Source organism: Cydia fagiglandana, chromosome 7, assembly GCF_963556715.1.
Source record: "Cydia fagiglandana chromosome 7, ilCydFagi1.1, whole genome shotgun sequence".
Classification (NCBI taxonomy): domain Eukaryota; kingdom Metazoa; phylum Arthropoda; class Insecta; order Lepidoptera; family Tortricidae; genus Cydia; species Cydia fagiglandana.
Genome location: NC_085938.1, coordinates 21,610,001 through 21,637,739, shown reverse-complemented (window position 1 = coordinate 21,637,739; position 27,739 = coordinate 21,610,001). Strand labels below are relative to the sequence as shown.

General features: G+C 42.8%; 2 protein-coding genes across 3 annotated transcripts in view; both read left to right on the top strand.

Moving 5' to 3' along the window:
* LOC134666132 (uncharacterized) overlaps nt 1-27,739 on the top strand; it is a 303,746-nt gene that overhangs the window by 22,780 nt on the left and 253,227 nt on the right. The window lies entirely within an intron of this gene.
* On the top strand, nt 297-25,929 carry LOC134666376 (protein vestigial). 2 transcript variants are annotated; one of them, XM_063523517.1, is made up of 7 exons: nt 297-453; nt 5,709-5,871; nt 6,305-6,466; nt 14,849-14,963; nt 16,464-16,699; nt 25,785-25,882; nt 25,917-25,929. In XM_063523517.1, the coding sequence occupies exons 1-6, from the start codon at nt 349-351 to the stop codon at nt 25,832-25,834; spliced, it is 831 nt and encodes a 276-aa protein (XP_063379587.1). In that variant the 5' UTR covers nt 297-348; the 3' UTR covers nt 25,835-25,882; nt 25,917-25,929. The 2 variants fall into 2 exon arrangements, with proteins under 2 accessions (XP_063379587.1, XP_063379586.1); XM_063523516.1 differs by having other exon boundaries at nt 6,305-6,588.

The following is a 27,739-nucleotide window of genomic DNA, read 5'->3' as shown; positions in this document are numbered from 1 at the left end:
CTATATATTATTTTTACAAGCTTTTAACTTTCAATATTTGTATGCACCCATTGAGCTGATCTGATGATGGACACAGGAGGTCGTCATAGGAACTATATTAACCCGTGTTTGGATTTGTTAGAATTGTCTCGGTGAGTATTAGTTGCCTGTTGAAAGAAAAATGCAGTCAGCGATAAAACCTTGTATCAATAATGTAATTTATGACAAAATCTTACAATAGTCGTGTAAGTATGTGTTCACGGCGTGACCTTTTGCGAGGTGTATGTAGTAAGTAGGTAGTATATGTTTGTGTTGTTGTTGCAGGGTGGGGGCGGCGGCGCGGGGCGCGCGGCGCGGCATGGGGCGGGCATGGCGGTGACGTGCCCCGACCTCATGTACGGCGCCTACTACCCCTACCTGTACGGCCGCGGCGCCCGCTCCTTCCACCACGCGCCGCACTTCCAGTATGACCGGGTCAGTACCGTACCTCCGGCTCATGTACCTACTCTACTACTACTACCACCCCTTCCACCACGCGCCGCACTTCCAGTATGACCGGGTCAGTACCTCCGGGTCATCTACCTACTGTACTACTACCACCCCTTCCACCACGCGCCGCACTTCCAGTATGACCGGGTCAGTACCTCCGGGTCATCTACCTACTGTACTACTACCACCCCTTCCACCACGCGCCGCACTTCCAGTATGACCGGGTCAGTACCGTACCTCCGGCTCATGTACCTACTGTACTACTACCACCCCTTCCACCACGCTTCGCACTTCCAGTATGACCGGGTCAGTACCGTACCTCCGGGTCATGTACCTACTGTACTACTACCACCCCTTCCACCACACGTCGCACTTCCAGTATGACCGGGTCAGTACCGTACCTCCGGGTCATGTACCTACTGTACTACTACCACCCCTTCCACCACGCGTCGCACTTCCAGTATGACCGGGTCAGTACCGTACCTCCGGGTCATGTACCTACTGTACTACTACCACCCCTTCCACCACGCGTCGCACTTCCAGTATGACCGGGTCAGTACCGTACCTCCGGGTCATGTACCTACTGTACTACTACCACCCCTTCCACCACGCGTCGCACTTCCAGTATGACCGGGTCAGTACCGTACCTCCGGGTCATGTACCTACTCTACTACTACCACCCCTTCCACCACGCGTCGCACTTCCAGTATGACCGGGTCAGTACCGTACCTCCGGGTCATGTACCTACTCTACTACTACCACCCCTTCCACCACGCGTCGCACTTCCAGTATGACCGGGTCAGTAGCGTACCTCCGGGTCATGTACCTACTCTACTACCTACTACTACCCCTTCCACCACGCGCCGCACTTCCAGTATGACCGGGTCAGTACCGTACCTCCGGGTCATCTACCTACTCTACTACTACTACTACCCCTTCCACCACGCGCCGCACTTCCAGTATGACCGGGTCAGTACCGTACCTCCGGGTCATGTACCTACTCTACTACTACTACTACCCCTTCCACCACGTGCCGCACTTCCAGTATGACCGGGTCAGTACCGTACCTCCGGGTCATCTACCTACTCTACTACTACCCCTTCCACCACGCGCCGCACTTCCAGTATGACCGGGTCAGTACCTTCGGGTCATGTACCTACTCTACTACTACTACCACCCCTTCCACCACGCGCCGCACTTCCAGTATGACCGGGTCAGTACCTCCGGGTCATGTACCTACTCTACTACTACTACCACCCCTTCCACCACGCGCCGCACTTCCAGTATGACCGGGTCAGTACCTCCGGGTCATGTACCTACTCTACTACTACTACCACCCCTTCCACCACGCGCCGCACTTCCAGTATGACCGGGTCAGTACCTCCGGGTCATGTACCTACTCTACTACTACTACTACCCCTTCCACCACGCGCCGCACTTCCAGTATGACCGGGTCAGTACCTCGAAAAATATATACTTACCTACATGTTTAGTCTGTTTTAGTCTTTATTTTAAAAACAATCATTCTTAGAACGTTTATTTGTTCCTACACTTCCTACAAATGTGCAGTACCTTTGTAGGTTAATTCTGTAGCCCGTTACTTATACTATAGCCCGTATAAGTTAATTCTGCACATTTTATGATAAGATAATAGCATATTAGGATATATACTTAGTGTGGAAGTACGAGTATTAGGTATTTTAAACACCATAATTTCAAAGCAATTAAAAAAAATCGCATCTTTGTGTACTTACGTAAGAACTCTGAAAACCCCCTCCAACCCTTTGTATATAAGAAAAAATAAGACATGTTCCACCCCTCTCACCCCTAAATCGTCTTACATAATAAATGAATGGCGCCTTTATAGCATATGGAAACTGATATGAAATGAGCCTGCTATGAGCTGATATGATGAAAAACCTGTCATTAAACGGCTGAATTCACTTGGCATACCTAAATATATTAAGTAGGTACACTATACCCATTACCCAACTCTTATTATTAGGTATAGCTTAGGGCGAGTAGAATTTGAAGCTTGGCTTTACTTTCATGCGATCTAATAACTTTTTGCCAGTGCGAGCCATAATTAAGGATGACCCAGCACGTTAGACCGGTCCGTATCCGGGTCGGAGTTTCCGGCGCATCGTTTTCTATGGAAAGCATTAGGTGATCGCCTGTCATGTCATAGAAAAGTAAGCTCCGGAAGCTCCGGCCCGGACACGGCCCGGTCTAACGTGAGTCATCCTTTATGCTCTTGTCTTGGCAACATTTTACATGAAAATGTTTTTGTCTTTTCTGTTTCCGAAAGTCAAGAGGGGGCTCACGCTAAAAGTTATAGGAATCTAGAATATATTTGCAAGGGCAGACGCCAACCAAAACCTGGCCCCAATTTCACATCGGTGACAGGTGCGACGAATTGTAAAATCACTGTTGCTGACGTCACAGGCATCCATGGGCTGCGATTACCACTTACCATCAGGCGGGCCGTATTCCTGTTTGCCACCATCATTGTATTATTAAAAAAAACTTTATTATATCGCCTATATCGGAATAAAACAGATATTTCTCCTGCGAAGTTTCTGACAACTATCAAAGATTTAGAAGAATTGTAGGTAATTCTTGACAGGTAATGAGTTATATGTCGGAATTTCGTGACAATTGTAGTGTTTCTTGTGACAATTGTCATAAACTTAGCAAGAGAAATATCTGTTTTTTTCCGATATCATAAAGTTTTTTTTAATAATACAATGATGGTGGCAAATAGGAATACGGCCCGCCCGATGGTAAGCGGTAACCGTAGCCCATGGATGCCTGTGACGTCAGCAACAGTGATTTTACAATTCGTCGCACCTGTCACGTTGGTGAAACAGGGGCCTGAAAGGTTAAAGTTGGCTCGATAGAAAAAAAACATGAAATTTTTTAATTTTCACTTAAGTATTTTTAGGTGTATATCGTTGCCCCCACGCGCCACGTTACTCCGTATAGGTACAATAGCAGTATATTATCGCGGGGCGCGCCGTATATCTTTTGTTTTATTGTAATTTCCAGGCTTTACGCCCCTATCTTAACTTTTGGTAACAAAAGACTCGCTGTTTTCCTGCGTAATTATGGCCAAAGTATGAAGTCGTCTTGTGGACTGTGGACCCCCTCTCCCCTCCGCCGCCGCCCAGCGCTCGGTGTGTCGTCGGGCGAGTTTTTTGGGCGCGGAATGCGGTGACGGCGGTGACGCATGCGCGGTGCGCTATCCGCGCCCGCGCCGCGCCTGCGCCGATCGCTCATTCACTGCTGCACTGTAACGTGCATTCAAATTTTCAGCATTTATAATTAATAAATAAGTGAATGCTGATGCCGATGTGTCGTTAATACCTACAGTTTGTTGGAAAAGCCACAGTGGCGGGTGGCCATTATGGTCCTACCTTTAGTTAAGTAGATACTTTTATTACTTCAATGTCATATAAATAACCATTTTCGATGGGAACTGAGTAGAACACTGCTATATTTCAGCACAAAAGAAAATTAACCTTATTTTCTTCACAGTTGATCTCAATAACTGCCATTTTTTAGTTTGATGGGCCATAAGAGGTTTGTAGTGTTTGCACAAGAATAAAGCGCACAGGTGGTTACTCTAAAATCTCTAAATGAAATAAGTACCTATATATTTTACTATTAAGTAATTTAATTCAATTAAAAATACGTTGATTTATTCCCCAAGGTGATTAGGTACTGCTGATTGACGTAAATTGTAAGTAAACAGTTATAGTTATAAGATTGACTTTTCCCTTCTTTATTGAAGAAACATGTGGCAATACACTCATATTAACTAAATTAATAAAAAAAATATATTCCACTGATTTTGTTAGCGTCTAGCGAGCATACTTTAATCAGTTTTAAGTGAATTGAATATTATCTAGTTGTATATAATAATACATCGTGTATCGAAAGAAATGTCTACAGGTGACTAGTAATGAATAGGTATTGTTATAATATTTTTTTACAGTTGCTATAACTATAGTTTCTTAATTATAAGTACAGTCACCTGCAATAATATGTTACTCTTCGAAGGCCGCAAAAATATATGTCACGCTCTTATGGCTCTACAAATACGACCGTGTCAGATATTTTTGCGGCCTTCGTTGTGTAACATATTATTGCAGGTGACTGTACCTACATTCAGGCAAAAAAATTTAACGTTACCTACATATTTTATATATTTTGCGTGACCATAGTTTTATGAGATAGGTAGGTACTTTTAAATAGGTAATATTAGGTAAGTTAAGTACCCTTATTATTTTTACGTGTACATTATATTTCATTTCCTGTCTGTTAGTACTTTTTACACTCTGTAGCTTTGTAAATAATAAAATAAAATACTTAAACAAAAACATGTCACAAATATACCTATTTAAAACAATAAAATTTTAACAAAATGTATAGGTAAACAACTAATTTCTGACCATTTTGTCAGTTATCATGTTTAATTTGACGCGTCGTTGTTTGTAAGACGCGTAATAACTGCGTAGCGATCTAGCGATACTTACCATTACCAGTGATCCCCGTAGATATATGTAGGTAGGTATAACCAGCTGGATGCGTGTTGCGGCTTGCAGCGCGCGTGGAATGCGCCCGCGCAGCGTCGTCTGAGCGAGCGACGAAACCACGCCACTAAGTAATACCTATATATATTGCCTATTTTATTTGGGATACTTTTTACAACTAGTTGGCACCAAATGGTGAGAGACCTGCTTTGGCGATAAATAGGTAAATTGGTAACAAAGTAGACTTATTTGATATTGATACCTACTTAAATAATTATTATAGCAATCTATACATGCAGGGTGGAATTTTTAAATAGGGCACTGTGACTGACTGAGGGCAACTACCTCTGCTACGATCCAGTCCAAACTAAAATGGAGTTCACATGTTGCTAATAGGCAGCACACATGATGACAGGTGGGCTAAAATGTTAACAAGAGTCTGGCGGATCCGGAAAATTGCGGGACACTTCTGGATGAGATTAAGACGGGGACCGGGCGTACTAGAAGAGAGGCGTATGCTCAGCAGTGGGCGATAAAGGGCTGATATGATGATGATGATGATGATGATCCAAATAAAATATGATTTTACATAAGCTTTAGATGCTTCCTCAATTAGGTTGCTTCAAATTCGAATGAGAAGAAATTCTACTTTAGTAATAGGTACATCAATAGTTAAAGTACTTATAGTAAGTTGTATTGTTGCAGTTTAACGTGCAGACGGGCAACGGCGGCGAGGGCTACGGCGCGGCGGCCGGCGTCAGCAGCGGGTCGGCGTCGTCCGGCGCGCAGTCCCCGGGCTCCCCGCCGCACGCGGCACATCTCCGTGCCAAGGAGGAGTTGTCAGCGCCCGGCCGCGCCAGCGCCGACGGTGCGTAACTACGAGTAACTACCTATTCTGTCAGCAGCGGGTCGGCGTCGTCCGGCGCGCAGTCCCCGGGCTCAGGAGGAGATGTCAGTGCCCGCCGGCCGCGCCAGCGCCGATGGTGGGTCCTCCTAAGAACTCTATCAAATGTTTGACCGGCCTTTGACGCCCACCTATCACCACGCTGCCCGCTAGCGTCTAGTCCGCAATTACTTATGCTGTTAGGTGTTTCTTTATCGTCCCCCAGTGAACACGTGCAGGGCATTAACAAAGTATGCTTCTTCAAACGCTATTTGTAGGCTTTCCATCTATAAAGTTTAATAAAGCCTTTTAAATAAGTTTTAAACGTGAGTTTTAGTTCTTTGGTATAACTCTACGGAGTAGCAAAACGCAAAACTTACAAAAAAGCTCCACAAATTAAAAAGAGTTATGTTTCTAGGTGGCGGGTCATCAGAGTCGGAGGGTGAGTGCGCGGCGCACGGACGAGCGCGCGCGCAGTACGTCAGCGCCAACTGCGTCGTGTTCACGCACTACTCGGGCGACGTCGCCGCCGTCGTCGACGAGCACTTCGCCAGGGCCCTCGCCGCCGACAAGCCTAAAGGTGAGCCACAACTACGCAGTACGTCAGCGCCGACTGCGTCGTGTTCACGCACTACTCGGGCGACGTCGCCGCCGTCGTCGACGAGCACTTCGCCAGGGCCCTCGCCGCCGACAAGCCTAAAGGTGAGCACAACTACGCAGTACGTCAGCGCCAACTGCGTCGTGTTCACGAACTACTCGGCCGACGTCGCCGCCGTCGTCGACGAGCACTTCGCCAGGGCTCTCGCCGCCGACAAGCCTAAAGGTGAGCACAACTACGCAGTACGTCAGCGCCAACTGCGTCGTGTTTACGCACTACTCGGGCGACGTCGCCGCCGTCGTCGACGAGCACTTCGCCAGGGCCCTCGCCGCCGACAATTAAGCCTAAAGGTGAGCCACAACTATGCAGTACGTCAGCGCCGACTGCGTCGTTATCACACACTACTCGGGCGACGTCTGATGTCGACGAGCTCTTCGCCAGGGCCCTCGCCGCCGACAAGCCTAAAGGTGAGCCACAACTATGCAGTACGTCAGCGTCGACTGCGTCGTTATCACACACTACTCGGGCGACGTCTGATGTCGACGAGCACTTCGCCAGGGCCCTCGCCGCCGACAAGCCTAAAGGTGAGCCACAACTACGCAGTACGTCAGCGCCGACTGCGTCGTTATCACACACTACTCGGGCGACGTCTGACGTCGACGAGCACTTCGCCAGGCCCCTCGCCTCCGTCAAAGATGAGCCACTGTCGCCTCGACGCGCGCGTCACGCACTACTCAGGCTGCCGTCATCACCAAGCAATTGCAAGATCCCTTTTTAAATAGGATTAAACTCGAACTAGATAATTGTTTTTTATGAAATAGTTGTCTTAGCATTACCATGATTGCTAAAACAAAATGCCATTAAAGTTAGTTCTTAAGTATTGAAGAACTAACTTTAATGGCATAGCGGAGGAACTTTAGTATCGCTTCGGTTTTGTGGTGGAAAGGAGTCCGGCCGCGATCACCCCCTTCCTCGGTTAGAAGGGGGTGGGGGTGGGTAAATCAGCCGGGCCTTAATTAAACCCCCTTCATTACAACTAGCCCGCGCCGCGCTCCATTGCGCTTCGCAGCGACGCTTCATTGTGGTATTTGTGGTTCACTGTCGAGAGCCGAAGCTCGGCAACGTGTACTTACCTGTACAGGCTTGAGTTAAGTTGTTCCTACATCTACCGAGTGATTTTGTTATGTGTGACCAATGACCATACTCGTCTAGTCTAAAGGATGAATATGAACCTACCTAATAGGTAATACTGAACAATTTTTACTGTAGGGCCAACCCCGACAACGCAAAAAAGAATCTGCTGTCTCAGACATTTCAGCGAAGCATAATTATGGTATGTTTTCTATGGAGCAACAGATTTTTTTTCGCGATTTCTTTGTTGACCCCATAGTAAAATTTGTTCAGTATAACTTACCTAATACATACATATACATGTATGTGAATATATTCACCTCTCAGAGTATGGTCTGTCAGACATACGTGAGACTTATTAAAAGTACTCAGTTGCATCACATAGAAGCAATTGGTACTACTTTATTGGAAACTTCGCAATTTTTGCAACTCCGACGGCAAATCAGTAAATGCGACCATGATAGGTATTCGTTCTTGGACAGATGTCGGCGCGACACAGCCCGGCCCCGAATCGCCGGACACCGATTAGATCGCCAAATCACGTTAAAGATGGCCGGCATACAAAAACAAACGCGCTTTGACTCGCCGCCGTTTTTCGCGGCCCTTTGTTTAGCGTTATTAAACTAAAGTCGGTTTCATTTCGCCTTTGTTCGGCGCCCGCAGCCGCTCAGACGGCCCGGCTCCGTCTGCGTTTTAATTCGTAATGAGGAATGCCTCGTAATGGCTAAATTGAGAGTACGGCCCGACTCGATTTAGAGATCGGTATTTTCATTTAAATAATTGTGAGCTTCCGCGCCTGAGCGAGCTCGGGGAGCGCGAGGGGGCGCTCCGTTTGATTTCTATTAGTTTTGTTGTTTTCTGTTTGTGACGCTGTAGCTGTACCTAGTGTATACCGGGTGTGGTCTGTAACACGAGCAAATAATTAAAACATATATCTCCTCAAACGATGACACTTTTATTCAACAACTTTTAAAAATTATGAAGTATTTAGAGTCCCTATTTTTCATACAAAATAAATATTATCTTCAATGGACGCCATCGCCACGCCATATCATTGTGATTGACGTTGCTTGTCACCTTCGAGCAACACGGAAGGGAGGCGGCATTCGTACTATTTCCCCTCTGCCGAGGTACAAGATTAGCGCGTCAATATAATCTACCGCGGGTAATAAAACTAGTTGCACTTGGATTTTTCACTAGACCGAGTCCAGACGCGCGCGTGAACACTGCTGCACAAAAATGCCTGTTTGGTCGGTTTTTTGCTATAAAAAGAGGTCGGGGACATCAAATTTACAAAAAGAAACTGTTACATTCCACATGTAATTTTTTTTTTACATATCATACGTTAAATTACATTTAAATACAATTATTATATTTTAGTCTCAAGTATTTGTTGATGGATTTATCGATTTTGCTCGCTCAGTACAAATTGCGGATCGGTCGAGCGACAAATCCGACTTCTCATCTCTCAGAATACAATGACATACTTCAACGAAAATGTGTTAGTGTGCGTGTTGTGACGCTAGTCACTCGTCCGTACACAAAAAGAGAACGAGGTTTGCAAGATTTGTCTTTGACGTGTGTCATTTTCTATGTATTTGTGTCGTCATTACAGGGGGCCTACCGCGAACCACGTTTGACGTGTTGCCTCCCTGTCACACTTACGTATGAATTTACAAGTGCCATAGAGAGGCAACACGTCGAACGTGGTTCGCGGTAGGGCCTCTGATTGGATTTTGTATGTAAGTGTGTGAGAAGTGCGACTGTGTGCACCTTCCCCCCGCGAAAAATGGCAGAAAGATTTGTACGGTGAGATATCGCTTGGGCCCCTCCCTTCCGACGTGTCGGAAGCCGGTGTTGCTCGAAGCTTGTCACGCCTTAAACATAACAAAATTCGCAATACATTGCGTCTTAGAATAAACTTTAAAGTGTATTAAAAATCAAACCACAAGTTATTTTTAAAAGTTGCTGAACAAATGTTGGTCAGTATGAGGAGTACGGCCTACAGTAAAATTTTTTGCTCGTATTACAGGCCACACCCGGTATACATACAACCCCTACCCTAGCCACTGAGAGTAACAAAGATGGTAATGAAGCATTATCACATTGAAAAGGTAGCAGATCCGTAAAAGTTAATAGCACTTAGCAGGATAGCAGGTATTGTTCAGTTCTTAGTTAGTGCGAAATAGTATTTTTTCTGCTCCCGTACTTTTATTTGTCATTTAAAGGGTTGTGCACATACCTTTAAACCCCTATCTTATAGTTGTCAAGACAATTAAGTCTTTAGTCTATTCCCAAAAAAGTATTTGTGCATACACGCAGTATCTTTTTGGCACTTTTACGATACTTCGTGTAATCACCACTTAAAAAATATTGTATGAAATACATTGTTGCCAACCTAATTCTAATTGTCATCTTTGACAGATGAGTGAACCATAGACATGATTTTATTTTATTTCAGTCATTCTTTTCCCGCACGTACCCTTCATTCTTTGCTATTTCTTGAATGAAAAATATTCGTTAAATTTCAAATTAAGTGATTTCAAGTTAATTCAAAGTAAGTGATTTGTCGTAGAAAAAGTATTGTATGTATTGGTTGCATAATAGTATTTTATGCAACCGTTGTTTAAGAGAGGTCAAAAAAGGCGAGTGGCGTGAGTAACAATTTGAGGCGAAGCCGAAAATTGTTAAGGAAGACGCCACGAGTATTTTTTGACTCAGTTAAACAACGTTGCATATACAATACGTTATACAATACTTTTCCTACGACCAAGCACTTACTTTGAAAAAAAATTGTAAATTTAACAAATATTTTTAAATCAAAAAGTTACAAAAATGGAGGGTATGGGCGGGAAAAGAATGAATGAATGAATAAAAAAATAAGTCTATGGTTCACTTATTTGTCAGAGATGACATTTAAAATAAGGTTGGTAACACTGTATTTCATTCAATATTTTTTAAGTTGTCATTACACGAAGTATCGTAAAATCGTTAAAAAGATACTGCGTGTACCTATGCACAATTCTTTTTTGGGGAATATACTAAAGACTTGCCTTGACAACTATAAGGTAGGGTTTTAAAGGTGTGTGCGACCCTTTAAATGACAAATAAAAGTACGGGAGTAGAAAAAGTAATCTAATTCTCCCCATTCAACTTCTGATAACGATTTACGATTTAAAAATGAACTTAATTTACATTAGGAGCGAACTGGTTCAATAAGTTTACGATGTGATCGTTATCAAACAGTAAAGATAAACGCGGTCTTGGAATAATTGACACTTGTAATCTTGTACACTTGATTATTACAGCAGCAATATAAAGTTATATTAAACCTACATTACCAACCTGAGGATTTATAGCCCCTACCTTCTTAAGGGTTTATTTAGACTCGTTACGAGATTCATTACATTGCGGTTTTCATCGGTCGGCTGAATTGGATGTAGCCGCGGTACATAATAACCTCTAATACATTCCGTAATGTAAAACTTAAATCGCATCGTAGTTCGTGCGCCGTCTAAATCAGCCCTAAGTCTTAAAACTGGTTAATGGTTAGGTTTAGCAATAACTCAGGACAAATAGCTCCAGCCACCGGTCCCACGACCCACACCTCTTCCGAGAACATCTTTACGGATCAGCGATGGCTGTAGGTACTAGGTAACCTATCGATCGTATCTTTTTAGGTAAAGTCTGAGCCTTATTTCGTTGCCATAAGGCGAAAAAAGTTAATATAATCTTTGATGTCGAACGTAAATCGTGGTTTCCTCTATCTGGGCTGTAAAGATGGTATCTCGAACTGGAACTGTGGAGCAAAAAGGGCAGAATGGACGGTGACGACGGCAGCTGATTGCGTTTTCATTAACGGTAATATTAACATTACCGGAATCGTGACTCGCAGACCGACCGACTTCATAAAGGGCCTGCCATCGTTCGAGTTAATCAATATTGTTTTCTTTCTTCTATAGGTACACGAATGAGTATCTAATGAAAAGAAACAAAGAATTCGTACTCATACAATAAAAAAAGACGTTTTAATTGTGTGGGTGCGGCCCATCACCGGCACGGCAGCAGGATGATTGTTCATTTGAATGTAAACTATCTAGACTACTTCTACCTATCTATGTATATTTAGGTACGAGTTACACATGGGTAAGTATGTACGACTAATGCCCAGGTGGGTGGCATTCCTCGACTAGGGAACAGTGGTGTAATTCTACATTAATTAGTTGTAACTGCAGGTTTAAGTATTAGCTGAACTATAAACTTGCTCTGAGGTCAGTGCAGCTCGAATCTTCCTTACTCACATTTAGTTTCAAGCTCTCTACTTTGATTATCATCGATGTTGATAATCAAGGCTACTTGTAGGATAGGTGTTTCTGAATGCAACCATAGGTACCTATTTATTTAGGTATGACAGAAGGTTTTATTCCTGTATCCATTCTCCGACTTACTCAATGTCTTCTTTCTCAACAACTCATTCATTCAACAAATCATTACCTAATTTAAGTTTTTAGTGAAAATATACAGTTTTCATTTAATGTAGGAGTGACTTTTAATCATACAACAACAATTGGTTTTTAGGGTTCCGTAATACCTTAAAACTACTCAAAAGGAAAAACGAAAACCTTATAGGATCACTCGTGCTTCTGGCTGTCCGTCTGTTAAATAAAAGAGCTTATTGTGTGAATCTCATTCTCATATATATATTTAGGTATAAAACAATATATTTCTTTATAAATAAATAAAATCATTTATTTCAGATTTCAGACTAAAGGACATGGTTAGTGAACATTAAAAACTTATTAGTCTTATTACAAGTGTTAGTATGACATAAAAATAGACTGAAGTAAAACTAAAAACTAAACGATAACCGCATGCAGGCTCTGCCAACGGCTGAGCATGGGGCCGTTTTCGCGCTCCATGAACACGCTCAGAATGCTGTTGGGGCTGCCGCGCAATGAATGACTAGATACTGGGTCTAAAATTTTGCAAAAATCATAAAAAAATAGGTCTTTAGCTATAAATCACAGGAAAACCTATTACAAATGTGCAGTCAAGCGTGAGTCGGATTTAATTACTCAGTTTTTGATCCGACCCTTTAATACAGTCATTATATGTTTTCAGACAAACAAATTAATATAGTTTTCAAACCTGTGTGACGTGATACGTCTAGGTGTACTGTTTAAAATGCACCACTCTCCCCCCCCCTCCACCTGACGCTCGACCCCCTCCCACCTTGAAATGTGTCCCCGTTGGTAGTTTTTTGGCATTCTCACGAAAACTATAATAGATATCAAAAAAGTGTCAAGGACAGAATTAATCCTCATTAAATTTAGAACAAAAATGGTCTTATGTGTTTTATTATAAGTTGGACGGTATTCAAGCTATAAGTACTTGTATAACCTTAAAATAACAAAATAACCATACTAGTATGACGAAATGCAGAATATCTTCAAAACGGCTAGACCGATTTTAATAAAATATACCTAAAAAATCACCGCAGTGAAGCCAGCTATCAAACAAAAGAAACTACATCAAAATCGGTTCATCCGTTTCGGCGTTACGAAGTCACAGGTAAACACAGAAATACAATTTTTTTTCAACTGCACCCAATAATTTTGTAAACCGATTAATTTTGATCAATTATTTTAATGGGATCATGTCCCTTGAAGTTTTAGCTTTACGAAAAGTTAAAAAACATGGAAAACGGCCCAGTATTTTTCAAATTATCGGCATTTTCCCGATTTGTGAGTGGTTTCGTGTTATCACGCGCACGAGTTGCCCTTGACCCCTATAAAACGGGGGGTAGGGGAGAGGTTGTTATCAGTCACTTATCAGAAGTTGACCGGTACACATATCCGCATATTTTCCCGTAAAGAAGACCTGTGAAAAATGGAAACCACTGAAGCTGAAGTCCGCCAAGTCGTCCAGCTCAGCTCCTGCAAGAGGGGCGTAGCCAACGTTCAGTAGCTGCCACGCTGAATTTAAGTCAATCTACAGTTTGCAGAGTTTACCAGAGGTTCCAACGGACTGGATCCTTTACTTCAAGACCAAGAAGCGGCCGCAAAAAGTGTACATCAGAGAGGGACGACCGCTTCATTGTCACAACATCTCTCCGAGATCGACACCTGACAAGCGTTGTCATCCAGCAGCGACTGCGTGAGATACGAGGAGTGGCTGCCAGTAAGTGGACAATAAGAAGAAGACTTAAGAAAGCGAACTTGACACCCAGGAGGCCTGCAACGGGGCCCAGATTGCTGGCGCGACACCGTACAGCCCGAAGAGAGTTTGCAGAAAATCATATGGACTGGATTTGAAAAATACTGGGCCGTATTCCATGTTTTTTAAATTTTCGTAAAGCTAAAACTTCAAGAGACATGATCCCATTAAAATAATTGATCAGAATTAATTGGTTTACAAAATTATTGGGTGCAGTTGAAAAAAAATTGTATTTCTGTGTTTACGTGTGACTTCGTAACGCCGAAACGGATGAACCGATTTTGATGTAGTTTCTTTTGTTTGATAGCTGGCTTCACTGCGGTGATTTTTTAGGTATATTTTATTAAAATATGTAGGTCTAGCCGTTTTGAAGATATTCTGCATTTCGTCATACTAGTATGGTTATTTTGTTATTTTAAGGTTATACAAGTACTTATAGCTTGAATACCGTCCAACTTATAATGAAACACATAAGACCATTTTTGTTCTAAATTTAATGAGGATTAATTCTGTCCTTGACACTTTTTTGATATCTATTATAGTTTTCGTGAGAATGCCAAAAAACTACCAACGGGGACACATTTCAAGGTGGGGGGGAGGTCGAGCGTCAGGTGGAGGGGGGGGGGGGAGAGTGGTGAATTTTAAACAGTACACCTAGATGTATCACGTCACACAGGTTTGAAAACTATATTAATTTGTTTCATTTTCCCATACATTTATTACATAGAATAACTCAATTACTTACGGGTTTTTTAAAGATATTTCACTCATGTTCCACATCAAAAAATACATTGTTAAAATACAAATTGTGTAGGTAATGTAAGGAACCCTTGGAACGCGAGTCCGACTCGCACTTGGCCGGTTTTTGTAATATCCTGCAAATTCAAAAATTCTAAATTTTTAAAGACTGAAACACCTATTCAAGGTGTGTGTGAAACTCATTTCCACTGTTAGGGCTCTCCCTCTGGTCACATAACAAGTATAAGCAAGTAACTTATAATAGTGTTTGTTTTACAGAGAGTGTTCCGATGGTGTCCCGAAACCTCCCTGCGTCGTTTTTCAACGCGGCGGCCGGCGCGGCCTGCGGCGTCGACCTCTACGACTACGACCCCTGGCATCAGCACTACTCCGGGTACTTACGTCAAGCTTTACTCTTATATAGTTTAGATACCTACCTACCTACTCTATAAATAATCAGAAAAAACTAACGCGTCTTTAATCAATATGAATTTGAGAAAGTGTGTAAAAAAATTTTGGAACGATTAGGGATTTATAATCGGCTAAAGAAATAAAGTAATTAAACAATAGATAACAAATAAATCAACGTATTTGCACGCTCTATACAAATTATTATTATTAAAAAATTCATGCCTGGCGTAGTTACCTTAAATGACATTGACGATATAAAACGAGATGGCGCCGCGGTTTCAAATGCTTGGTTCCACCGAGATGCATCTGATGACATTCCACACAGCTAATGTTAACATTCCATTCGAGCTCCACATACCTACATGATACGATATCAAATCAGAGGATAGGATAATTAGAACACAATTTTACTTTTCTTGGGATGGGATCATGATGGGACGCTTAAAATCGGAATACGTAAATCCGTGTAAAAAGCACCATATTTTTTTATTGAGAAAAGACAAAACACAGTGTAGGCTTTTGTAGAAGCTGCCTATATAAGGTGTTTCTACTCATGCATGTCCACTGGACATTGTCCAGTATTTGAAAATACTCGTAAACAAATAATCGTTCCCACTTCCGAGCCTGCTGACGGGGCCCGCGCTATTGTTCGCTGTCTTCGTCTACTGTTGCACCGCAAAATAATGGCTTCGGCACCTCGGTGCCCCCTTTTAGTCGTCTGACTGAGGGGAGACAATTGACCAATTCTCGGCCAGGAGCCCAATTCAGATTTAACAATTTGTTTTTGAACTGGTTTCGATACCTTGAAGATCGCTCATTAATTCGCGCACGTTGATTGGTGTATGTGAAATAAAGTTGGAAGTCGTGAGATGGGCGTCAATCTTTGACACAGTGGTATCAAAACCCGATCAAACCATATTAAAATGTTAAACTAGAACCGACCTCTGCATGGACACGATTTACGAAAGTCAGGGGCTGACCAACTAGCCAAGTGATAACGTCGTTGATGGATAACGCCGAACGTAATTAAAATAATCATGTGAATGTACCGACTTCTTTCACCATTCCGATACATTATTAGGTAGGTACTTTTTAGGGTTCCGTACCCAAAGGGTAAAACGGGACCCTATTACTAAGACTTCGCTGTCCGTCCGTCCGTCCGTCCGTCCGTCCGTCCGTCCGTCCGTCCGTCCGTCCGTCCGTCCGTCCGTTCCATTGGCGTTTGTCTATAAACGATTATCACTTTAAGCTACGCCCCCAGTACTGATATGATGGTCTTATATTATAAGGTCAGGGAGTAAGACAAACACTTGTGTTGCTCCGGGCAAAATAAACTATGGGTCTATTACCCCACCTTACCTTATGTATGTGTCTCTTTCAATCGCGCGGTGTTAATAAGGCTTCCTTCTTAAAAGTACGCCTGCTGAATTTAACACTGAGCTTGCTTCCACAGAAGATGGTCAACTTGTATGTATGTATGCAGGTACGGTCACGCGGCGCACCGGCACGCGGCGGAGTACCACGCGGCGGCGGCGGCGCAGGCCGCGCAGGCGCACAACATGGCGGCGGCCGGCTACCCCCCGCTGCTGCTGGGCCGCTCCCCCCTGCACGCGCAGTACAAGCCCGTGGAGTGGCAGCACTCGCTGGAGCACCACGCGCCGCACGCGCCGCACGCTGCGCACGCCGCCTGCTCGCCCTACTCCTACCCCGCGGTGCCCGGTCAGTACGACCTCGTCCACTGCTGACTACCTATAACGTCTCGGGGCGACATAACTCACTCACTCACTGTTGATCATCTAAAACTTTAGGGTACTTCCTCTTCCTGAAGTCCTAAGAAGCTGAAATTTGGTATGTAAGATAGTATTAGTAAACAAACAACAAAAAAATTCAAAACCTTGAAGTTTTTAGTAAGGGAAGGGGGGGGGGGAATAAAAGGGGGTGGAATTTTGTATCGGGAATCAATAACCGCTCAACCGATTTAGTTGAAGTTTGGTATGTAAATAGTTTTTGTCATGGGGAATATAGAATACTTTTCAACCCCAAAATCACCCCGTAAGGGTGAAAAGGGTGTGCAAAAAGGGTATTAGCGGGGAAAGGGGGGTTGAATTTTGTATGGGGACTCAGTCAAAAGCGGATTGTATAAAAAACGCCCTCAGATACGCATTTCAGGATTTTTAATAATGAAAATGAACATATTTATTTTCAGGCAACTGAAGCCAATGGTCCTTGGTTCGAATCCCAGTAAGGGCAATGACACATACAGATATTTGTTCCTAAGTCATAGTTGTTTCCTATGTATTTAAGTATTTATATATTATAGGTATATGTATATCGTTGTCTGAGTACCCACAACACAAGCCTTCTTGAGCTTATTGTGGGACTTGTCAATCTGTGTAAGAATGTCCTATAATATTTAGGTATATATTTATTAACTATTGGCCCATATATAAATAGGAGATGGAAGATTGTCATAAGCAACTTCCAAAAAGAATTTAAATGAAATCCCACCCAAAAACATTTTCATGCTGTAAAATGTTGCCAAGACGAAACTATAAGGCTCGCACTATCAAACTACAAGAACTATTGTTTACTAAAAAATAATAATTAGCCAGACTGGTATAAAATACATATTTGACGTTTTATTAGCGTTTGCGATTTAATTAGAGTACGAATGAGCTGTCAATCGGAGTTCTTCGCGCGCGCCACATTCATTTATTTAAATTCGCGACGCGCACAATAGAGTACAATTGTACTCAACGACGTGGATAGAATTTTCCGCCATATTACTAGTGAATAAGGTGTATCAATGTTGTATATATGTTTGTAGCATGTAGGTGTAAGTTGTTATTCATCAGGACTTATCGCAGTCATTCCCGCGGTCCCGCACATTTCTTCTAATTCGCGTAAATAAATGATATAACGGCAAAGTTTGAAAAGTCCGACGCAAATTCTTGATTACCTATGTAAAATAAAAATCCTAACATATTGTCACCATCAATTGGCTGGTAAGCGACGTGCAGAAACTGATAGGATCAATTAAATATCTGGATTAGGATTACTGAATCTAGTCTGATGCTGAGGCTGAAGGTAGGCTGTCTTATATAGATATAGGTATTGTCACGGACTTATGAAAAATCCTGACGTCTTGTTTTCTTGATATCATATCTACATTATCAAAATTCCTGAATATCAGGAGAAATCCTTTCGTCATCAGAAAACCTCCCGGGCCGTGGCCCACGTCGCGTCCCACGCCAGACAACGCTCTTCTATTTTAATTATCAAAGAGATTCCGCGCGCGGCAGCTTTATTGTGATGATTGAAGGACGGAGGGGGCAAAAACCTCGGGTGCTGCGCCATTTTTAGACCCCGAGTAATTGCGGGGCAAAAACCGCCGGCGAGTTGAAAGGGCGGTCTAATGACGCCGATTAAAATTAATTTGCGCCCCCGCCTCGCCCCGCCTGCTAAATTAAATTCCTCCCTCGCCCCTCCGAGGGTCTGCGCCATCCGCTTGATTGATAACGTGCTTCCGCCACGACGGGCCTCCCTCTCCCTCGGAAGCATTTGTCTTGGCTATAACTTATGCTTTTTAATCGATATCTCGACCACTTCACTTGTCAGGTCAGGTTCCTCTCGCAATTATTGTCGCAGCGTCCCTTCGCGTCAGACGTGACTTCAAAGGGGACTTCTCAAATCTCATCAAGCCTTCATAGAGAAATAAAGCGTATCTAGAGGGAATAGGGTGGTATTTGATGCAGGTTGCGAATGTATTAGTGGCCCGGTTAATGGAATGTTTCTCGCGCTGGACAACAGAAGGGTTGCGGGAACGGGGAGGGGGCATCAAAGGGCGGCCGCATTCCGGCGCGGGGTGGCGGCGTGTAGGGAAGGGGGAGGGGGAGGTGCTTTATTGACAAATACCGCGCGGCCCTATTGTGCGACGCCACATACCGACCCGCGGGGACGGAGACATGAGTCGGCTCGATGCAAACCAAAAAACATACGAAGTTATATACATGTATATACATAACGTAACATACCTAACAACATAAAGTTTACATTTTAGTCTACAACTAGTAAAAATAGATCCCAAACATAATATGTTCATTCAGGGCTGTAAAATACACCAACTTTATTGGGGTTATGAATGTAATTTTTAAAGTTGCTAGAAATTAATAATAAAAGTATGTCAGTATACACAGTCATATAAGTATGTATATCAAAAGGAACCTAATAGAGCCCGTGCTTACGTTGCATATTAGTGCCGCATTATTATTGGGGCGCCGCTAATAATGGCGTTAGCGCCGACCGCCATACGGTCCCGATATGGACAAATAGCTATATGAGTAGGTAAATGCTCATTAAAGTACGAAAAAAGAATAAACATAAATATCCTACTAGAGAGCAAGCTCTTGGTGGCGGAGAGGAAAATCTGACGGAAGATCCTGGGGCCTATCAGAGAGGAAGATGGAACTTGGAGGCGAAGAAAAGTAGGGAGCTAGAGGCGCTGGTAGCGATGCCTAATATAATTGGCGAGATCAAAGCCACACGACTCCGCTGGCTTGGTTACCTGCAGAGGATGGGGGAGGATCGTGCTGTGACAAGAGCGTATGTGGGACACTCGGGGGGAAAACCTCCGTCCGGGCGTCCCAGATAGGTACCGCTGGAGTGACGAAGCCGAAAAAGACCTGTCCGCTCTCGGAATACCCAACTGGTGGCTAGTGGCGCAGAATAGGGCAGAGTGGCGCTCTCTTGTGTCAGAGGTCAAGATCCTCTTTGGGTCACTGAGCCAGTGATGTATGTATGTGTATCCTACTATCTTTAGGTATAATGCCTATGTGAGTACGTAGCTCCATTTGAGTAGCTTAACTTTTCAAAATCGAATAATCCACTTTACGCTTATGATAAAGTAGTACCTAGTATAGTTACCTACCTACTCTATGATTTAGGCAATTATAGAGTAACATCATATTTAAGCTTGCGAACGCAAGGATAGATATTTTGTAGTATTCCGTACGTATTTTCGAGTCATTATGTATCCAATACAGAAGATAATTTAGCTATTATGAATTATTTCCATTCCACCACACTAGCGGCCCGTGAAATGACTGGAGCATAGATATGCCAAGTTCCTATGTCGATATAACCGCTAGTAATTACCTGCTGCCTACCGAACCTTCATCATCATCGTCATCATTTCAGCCTATATACGTCCCACTGCTGAGCACAGGCCTCCTCTCATGCGCGAGAGGGCTTGGGCTATAGTCCCCACGCTAGCCCAATGCGGATTGGGGACTTCACATACACCTTTGAATTTCTTCGCAGATGTATGCAGGTTTCCTCACGATGTTTTCCTTCACCGAAAAGCAAGTGGTAAATATCAAATGATATACCGAACCTTAATCACTTTTAATTCGGTAGTCCTACAACAAGATATAAATTTGAAATATTTAATGAGGTTTTGAAATATACATACGAGTATTTACCTACCTCCGTAGAGGGGTCTTTAAGCTCAGGTTTCGTCCTACCCATGGCAACTGGAGTGCTGTGTCCAGTCTAAACATAATATATATGCTTCAACCATTTCATTAACCAATGGCTGCTGTTTTCCTCCTTTATTAAATTTGCTTTTCACTTGTTTAATTAGTTTCTCCCATAGCTTCGCCTTTTTCTTTGCTTTTTATGCACTTTCTTTTTCATACATACAAATTTCACTTCTTTCATACCTTCTTACTTATCCTGCTTGACTGCACATTTTTTATAGGTTTTCCTGACATCTATAGGTAAAAAACTATTTTGTGTATTTTTTCAAAATTTTAATAGACCTGATAATTTCAGAGATAAAGGGTGGGGAAGGGGAATGGTCATTTTTTGGCTATTTTCTTAATTTCTAAGTATTTCAATACTATAAAAAATATATTTGAAATTCTCAAAATGAGCTCTTTCTTTTATTTTTTTGTTAGTTCAGCATGTAAACTGATCCTACTGATCGTTATGATGATAATTAATTTACTTATATTGTGCAATAATTATTAGATCTCATTATGAAATAAGTTGACGTAGGTACTTACCTAAACAATGGGTAAGTATATTCAAAAAACATGACTTTAAACTTTAAGTAGGTAGGTAGGTGTTCGTTTATGCTGTGAAGTCAAAGAAAGAATAGAAGCATTATTTCGAGCGCGTGTTTATAGGCAGATACCTAACTAAATTGGTCATAAATCTGTCGTTTGATGTCGATTGCTGTTTGTTGTATTCTTTTAAATACATATTTGGACTGAAACCTTTCGACCGACCGCTTCTCGCGACTGAAAGAGGTGTTTCCATCACGGCGTGCCCCGTAAATCTTGCGTCTCCGATCCCTGCCGGTGCCCCGCGCCCCGCGCCCCCTCACCCCGCGGCCGCGGCGCGTCAAACGCAGCAAATTGTTTAATTTGAATATCGCGCGATTTACGGCCGTCATGGGCCATCTTTGATCGCGACAGCGCTGATATAATGTTTACAGAAACAATAATTATCGTTCTCTTTTATCTGAAAAATGTAAACGACTTTCTGATGATAATTTGGTTTGGTTTTGATTTATCACATCCACTGCCAGCGCGAGCCACCGCACGACACGATGACGACGGCGGGATGACGTAGAGGCGGGAGTTGCCTTATGGCTCCTCTACACGATGGGCCAGCGCCGACCACCCAACGGACGGACGGACGGACTCAAGGGACGCAGCCATGCGGTAGAATGAGATAGTAATATCACTTGCTCTCTCTAACGCATAAATGCGTCCCTTGGAGTGGCCGGCGCTGGCCCATCGTGTAGAGGAGCCATTAGAGGTTGCACAATTGTGCAAAATTTGTATGGACTGACATTTATCTGACATGGCTATTTGTACGTTATATACCTACGTACAAATCATGTAGAAATAGCCATACAATAGGGATATAATTATTAGAAAAACATAGATATAGTGCGTCAAGCAAATCTTGTCAGTAGCAATGTAAAGCAAACTAAAGTAGGGCAACACTCAAAGAGTAGTATTGCGCTATGAAAAGCAGCAATGTACAATATACATCGAACCAAAACTTTTTTTCCGCCGAGCGCGCCCTCTAGGGTAATTGTGTCAGATACCGTCCAATTATAGGAGATGTCTACTTTGAAATTGTCAGTTGGGGATTCTCTATTGAAAATGTTTGAAATTGTTATTAATAGGTATGGACGGATAATTTAAAAGCGGTGTGTGATGTTGATAAAAATGATTAACTAATTTAAAGATCTCAAAATAAAATTAGAAGTGGACTATGCCGTTAAACAAGAATGTATGAATAAATCATTGCTTCAGCAGGTAGATGTCCTACTGGATTTTAATATTTTATTAGATTCCTCAGTTGGCGCTGTAGGCATTGTAGGCACCTTAGCTTTGATTAAGCACAATCTTATTTAATATATTGGTATTTAATGGTAACTCAGCAGAAATATCTCTTGAATTAGAATCGATTCCGAAGGTAAACAATGATGATGGCTGTCATTCGCGATCCACATTCCACAGATAAAACACAGATGACACGCAATTTTCGAATTATTCGAACACAGTGTTGCTAACCCGCGATTTTTCAAATTTGCCGCCGTTTGCTACTGACAAGATTTGCTTGACCCAGTATAGCAGCTATTTTTAAACACAATTCGTATTTAATAAATCGGATTCAAATATAAAAAGTATTAGGTGAGTTTACCGTGACGTCACTATATTCGTGTTCATATATATTCCATATTAGCAAATCGTTTTGACAGTTCTAAAAAAGAAGCTGATTTGACTATATTAGGAATGTAGCCTATTGACGTGCCCCTCCCCTGCAAAAATTGGCAGACTGTTTTGTATCGAAAATGACAGCCGTCTCCAGTTACTAAACTAAATGCTCTACGATTCTTTACACTTCCTGTGAATTTGATGGAAAAATTGTTAGTTTATCCTAACAAATAAAACCATCCAGTTTATTGAAGGATGATTGCATTCATTACAAAACAATGATGGCGCTTTGTGGCTCCGCTGTCGTGCACGGCGAATTCCTGGAGATGGAAATCTATTATTCACCTGTCATTAACAACTATCAGTTCTTTGCTTGTGCTTTAATAGCTACATTGGGTATGAGCAAGATACGCTAATTTACATTTTCCCATGCGGTATTTTGAAGTCCAGTATGATTGTCCGGCATGCGGGCGACTCGCGGGTACCAGGCGCGCAGAGGCCGGCGGCGGTGGCGGCGCCGCGATGGCGCGCGGGTGGGGGCGGGGCCGCCGACCAATCGGCGCGCGCTGACCGCTCGGACATCGATCCGCCCCCTCCCTCCCCGCCACTAAATCACGAGCTCCTGTCAATTATTGCCGCCGCGTGCCCGCGCGCCGCAATTAACTATCATCAAGCGGCTTCACCCGCCGCAGCCGCCGCCGGCTCTACATGCTTTATAGATTATTTGTACGTATGTAGCACATCTAGGCCTTTAATTATGTATTATTATAGGAGGTATTAATTATGGACATGATTTTTATACAAGCTGATTTTATAAAGGGAATACATTTTAAAAGAGATTAAGGGCCAACCACATTTGACAGACTGATCAACGTCAGACGGCGCGCCCCGGCGCTTTACTATGAAACTTTCCATACATAAAAATTTAGCAAACTCTTTAACGATACGAATAGTTTGGTGCAACCGACCCTAAAGCTGACTTCAAAATGCTGGGTCAAACTTGCGCAAATAAATAAGGATGATAGTTGTTTCGTGGTGCCGGCACGGTGCGGCACGACACGACGGCGCGGCGGAGATGCTATCACCATCGCCATCACCACGACATCATTTATAACAATCAGCCGCCCGCCCCCCTCTCGCCGCCCCCCGCGCGCTCTAATAAATCTCGGCGAGCATCAGCTAAGTAGAGTGATTGTTCTATGTCCGAGATGGCGATATTAATCATGCGGAGATACCATCAGACGTCGCTCCCGTCGCTGCGAATTGCTGAGAATGATTGCTTCGCACTTCATATCCCAAGCATCAGAAACATGTAAATTATACTTAGGTACAAAAAAGTTGTAGTGTTACGTAATACAATACAACTAATATTAGACACTACTTATTATACCTACACTACAATACATGTACCTACCTATGCAACTATACACTACAGGGTCCGATAAAAAAAACCTTTTCCTTAGGTATATTTTTTCCATTATAGGTATAGGTAGGTTAGTTAGGTATGTGGGTAAAAAACACCGGCCAAGTGCGAGCCGGATTTGCGTTCCAAGGGTTCCGTAGGTAGGTACATTACACAATTTTTAACAATGTGTTTTTTTTATGTGTAGCGCGTGTGAAATGGCTTTAAAATTACCCGTAGCTCGCGCTTGACTGCACATTTCTTATAGGTTTTCCTGTCCTCTCATGAACCTCGTAAAGTAAAAGTAGCAAGATTTATGTGCGTATTATGCACTTCTTACTGATGTATCATGTTTGATTGTATGTTGGAAATATAAATAATATTGGAAATATTCTTAAAAAAGAAATGCTTAAACAATTAAATAATTTTAACTAAAACGCATAATTATGTTATTCCATTTAGCATAAATGGAGCAGCCTGTACCTAGTACCTATGCGCCGACCGGTTCTTATCTTGCTCGGCCGGCCGGTGTGATAACAGATGCGCTCAGCTTGTATTTTTTTGCAATCGTTATATACATAATGCTGTTTACGAATTAGATGTGTTTTAAGGTCTATTGTATATTTAATTATTTAAGTACTGCGGAATGGAGTATCGAGACAAACCATTCTGGTTTAACGATGCTCTTGGATCAAAATATTATGTAATTGTGATTTATCTCTAATAAATAAATAAAATAAAAATAAAATGTGTTCTGAATAAATGAAATAATGAAAAAGTACAACGGGTTGCACTCCGGGAGTGTCGGCAGAAGTGAAAACTCAACGACATTGTAACTCAAAATATAAATAACAGCGCCATCTAGTGCAAAATGTCTGCAGCACTAATAATAATAATAATTGAGGTTAACGCCATCTAGCGTTATTTCGTCGCATTACTTGAAACCCCTAAGCGCACACAGTGAGTACTACAGGTATATTAATACCAGTTTGAGGGAAACTCACTAGATGGCATTTAAATCAAAAAAGAAAAACACAATCCTACCGACTGCGCCATGTCTAGGTACGCAGTTGGGAGTCGTTGAAAACTCAATGACTAGTCCAAAATGTCTGCAGCACTATGTATAATTGACGCATCCTCCTTTCTATTGAAACACTTTAGTTCCGAAATTGCTGGTCAGTGAGGTTGTTTAAAACTCAAAATTCAAATTTGTAGCATTAATTGTTTAAAATTCGAATAGAAATTGTAAACCTACCTTGCGAACCTCGTGATATTTAATTGTGAGATCCTCGTATTTCAGCCCGTACAAGATTAGAACATTGAGCTTTATTGCTTAATATAAAAGTCCAGTTTTAAATAATTGACCTGATTATGATACGTCATGACTAAACTAATGTTTTTTGATGAATAACATTGTCCGTCACACATGACGTCAGCGCGTTACGCGTTACGCTGTCTCGAGTTTATAATTTTTTCACACCTCAAAGAGTGCTCAGCGCTGCTAAAGAAATTTTCACTTCAAAAATGCCGACATGTATAAGTGTATTTGTTTAAATACGTTAAATGTCCGTCTTTGGGTCACGAATTTACATATGTGTGCCAATATGGTCAGACAGACAGACAGACGCATGAGTGATCCTCGTCCTAACGATTGTTGTTGTTGCAGGTCTGGAGGCGCAGGTGCAGGACACGTCTAAGGACCTGTACTGGTTCTGAGAGTCCGCCGGCCCCGGCCCCGCCGCGCACTAGCGCCCTCGCCTAGTGGCACCTGTGCGAGTGTGCTCCTCGCCTGGCAGCGAGCCCACCGCCCGACGCCCGCCTAGCTCCACGGCACCAGTGGATGGCACACCTGAACGGTGCAACGGCGGATAGTTTTGGAGAAATCTTTCCTGAGCCTGAATTGCATCGAAGACACAACTCTGAACATTGACTGTGTGTTTCTAGTGTAGTGTAATGGACAATAGGATGCTGGATGCAAGTTTCCAAGTATGTGTAAATCCAAATTTGTGTTACATTGTCAAGTGACAAGATAAGTAGGTATTTTGCGTTTGTATCACGACACGCCGCTTCTGTTAGAGAATTTGTCGCAGTCTTGTCGAGTGTCGCGTAAACTGCGTCCGCCTGGCGAGGGGTTGTATTTATCACTTTGAATTGAAAAGAAACGACTTTTGCGACATCAGCTCTTCACTAAAGCACCTCTTGCCTAGTAGTTTAGGATTACATCAAGTACTTTGTGTTCAGAAATCTTGAGCAGATATTAAATTTGTAGAACAAGCTCTTGATGATGGTTAGGTATTTGGGTATTAAAAAAATCAAATTCAAAATTCATAATATATTTATTTTAAGAAATTAGCATTCCAAGATTTTCAAGAGAGGCAGTACAGTAATCCTAACACTAGGCTCAGCCCGTAACGTGGGAATCTTAGAGAAATAAACAGGGCTTACCTAAAATAATAGCGAAATCTTGGAGATTTCTGATCAGGCTTGCTGATTAAATAGGCAAGATAGAGCATTCGCTCCATCAGTCAGTATAGGACCGGATGATTAATCGTATCTTGATCCCGCAATAAGGCCGACCATCATAGGCGCGGGCGCGGGCGCGGCGCGGGTGACGAGTATGGATGTCACGGCGGCGCAGGCGCAGGTGACGTCGCGCACTGCGCACTGCGCCCGTAAATTGCCAGATAATGAGGGTTTTTGTGTTGCGACCCTCACTTATAAATATTAAACTTATCGGAACGGCTACGATCATATTATACGTTTCTGTCACCCGCGATGTGGAAAATATCTGTTTTTATGAATTCATGCAACTGCCAGGCGTCATTTACCTTTGAATTAGATGCACGAGATTTATGAGCGCATTATAACAGCACATGCGATGTTTATATCCCATCCTTCTTAACGGATGTTTCCTCGCGTGATGATTTTCTTTTCTAGAGTGCTGCGCGCGGTGCAATAAATTGAATGTGCGCTTCGTGTCAGTTTCAGTGATGTGATGGTTTGCTGATGTTACCTTGAGACGGTCGTTCACTGGCGGCACCGCTCCGCCGATCCCATTCAAACTGAATTTAAATTAATTGTCTCGGCAGGCAGGCGCAGTTCCACAACACTATGTAAATATATCGTTTAGTACCCATATAAATATTTAGATATAGTGTACCTACTTATTTAGTGATAGCTAGAATTATGACGTGTACATACTATAGAGAATAGATGTACTAAGATAATAGGTTAGAATAGATGATATGTGATAGGTGAAACGCGTACGGAAAACGCGAGGCGCGGGTCGCCAGAGCGCGCTAAATGGATCGTTACTCAACCCAGTTGTAAACCGAGGAAACAATAAGGTAACAGTAAATTGAGCAGTTATTTTGGAGTGATTGAAGCAAGATAGGCGTCGTCTCACGGCTGGCTCGGGTATCATTAGTTCGGGCGAGTCACGGCGGTATCAGATCGCGTGTAGATGCTATCGCTATCAGTGGTCGGATAATGCGGAGGATGAGTGATGTCGGGCCGCGTGGGACCGCGGGGCGCCGCCCCGGGAGCCCCGCCCGTGGGACACGGACCAAACATGTCGGCAGCATTGTTACATGTCATTTAATTACTCTCAAGTAAAAAACT

Coding starts and splice junctions, on each gene's coding strand:
- LOC134666376 (XM_063523516.1), top strand. CDS start 349: ATGGCGGTGACGTGCCCCGACCTCATGTACGGCGCCTACTACCCCTAC. Junction 5,872..6,304: donor CGGCCGCGCCAGCGCCGACG/GTGCGTAACTAC, acceptor TTATGTTTCTAG/GTGGCGGGTCATCAGAGTCG. Junction 14,964..16,463: donor TGGCATCAGCACTACTCCGG/GTACTTACGTCA, acceptor GTATGTATGCAG/GTACGGTCACGCGGCGCACC.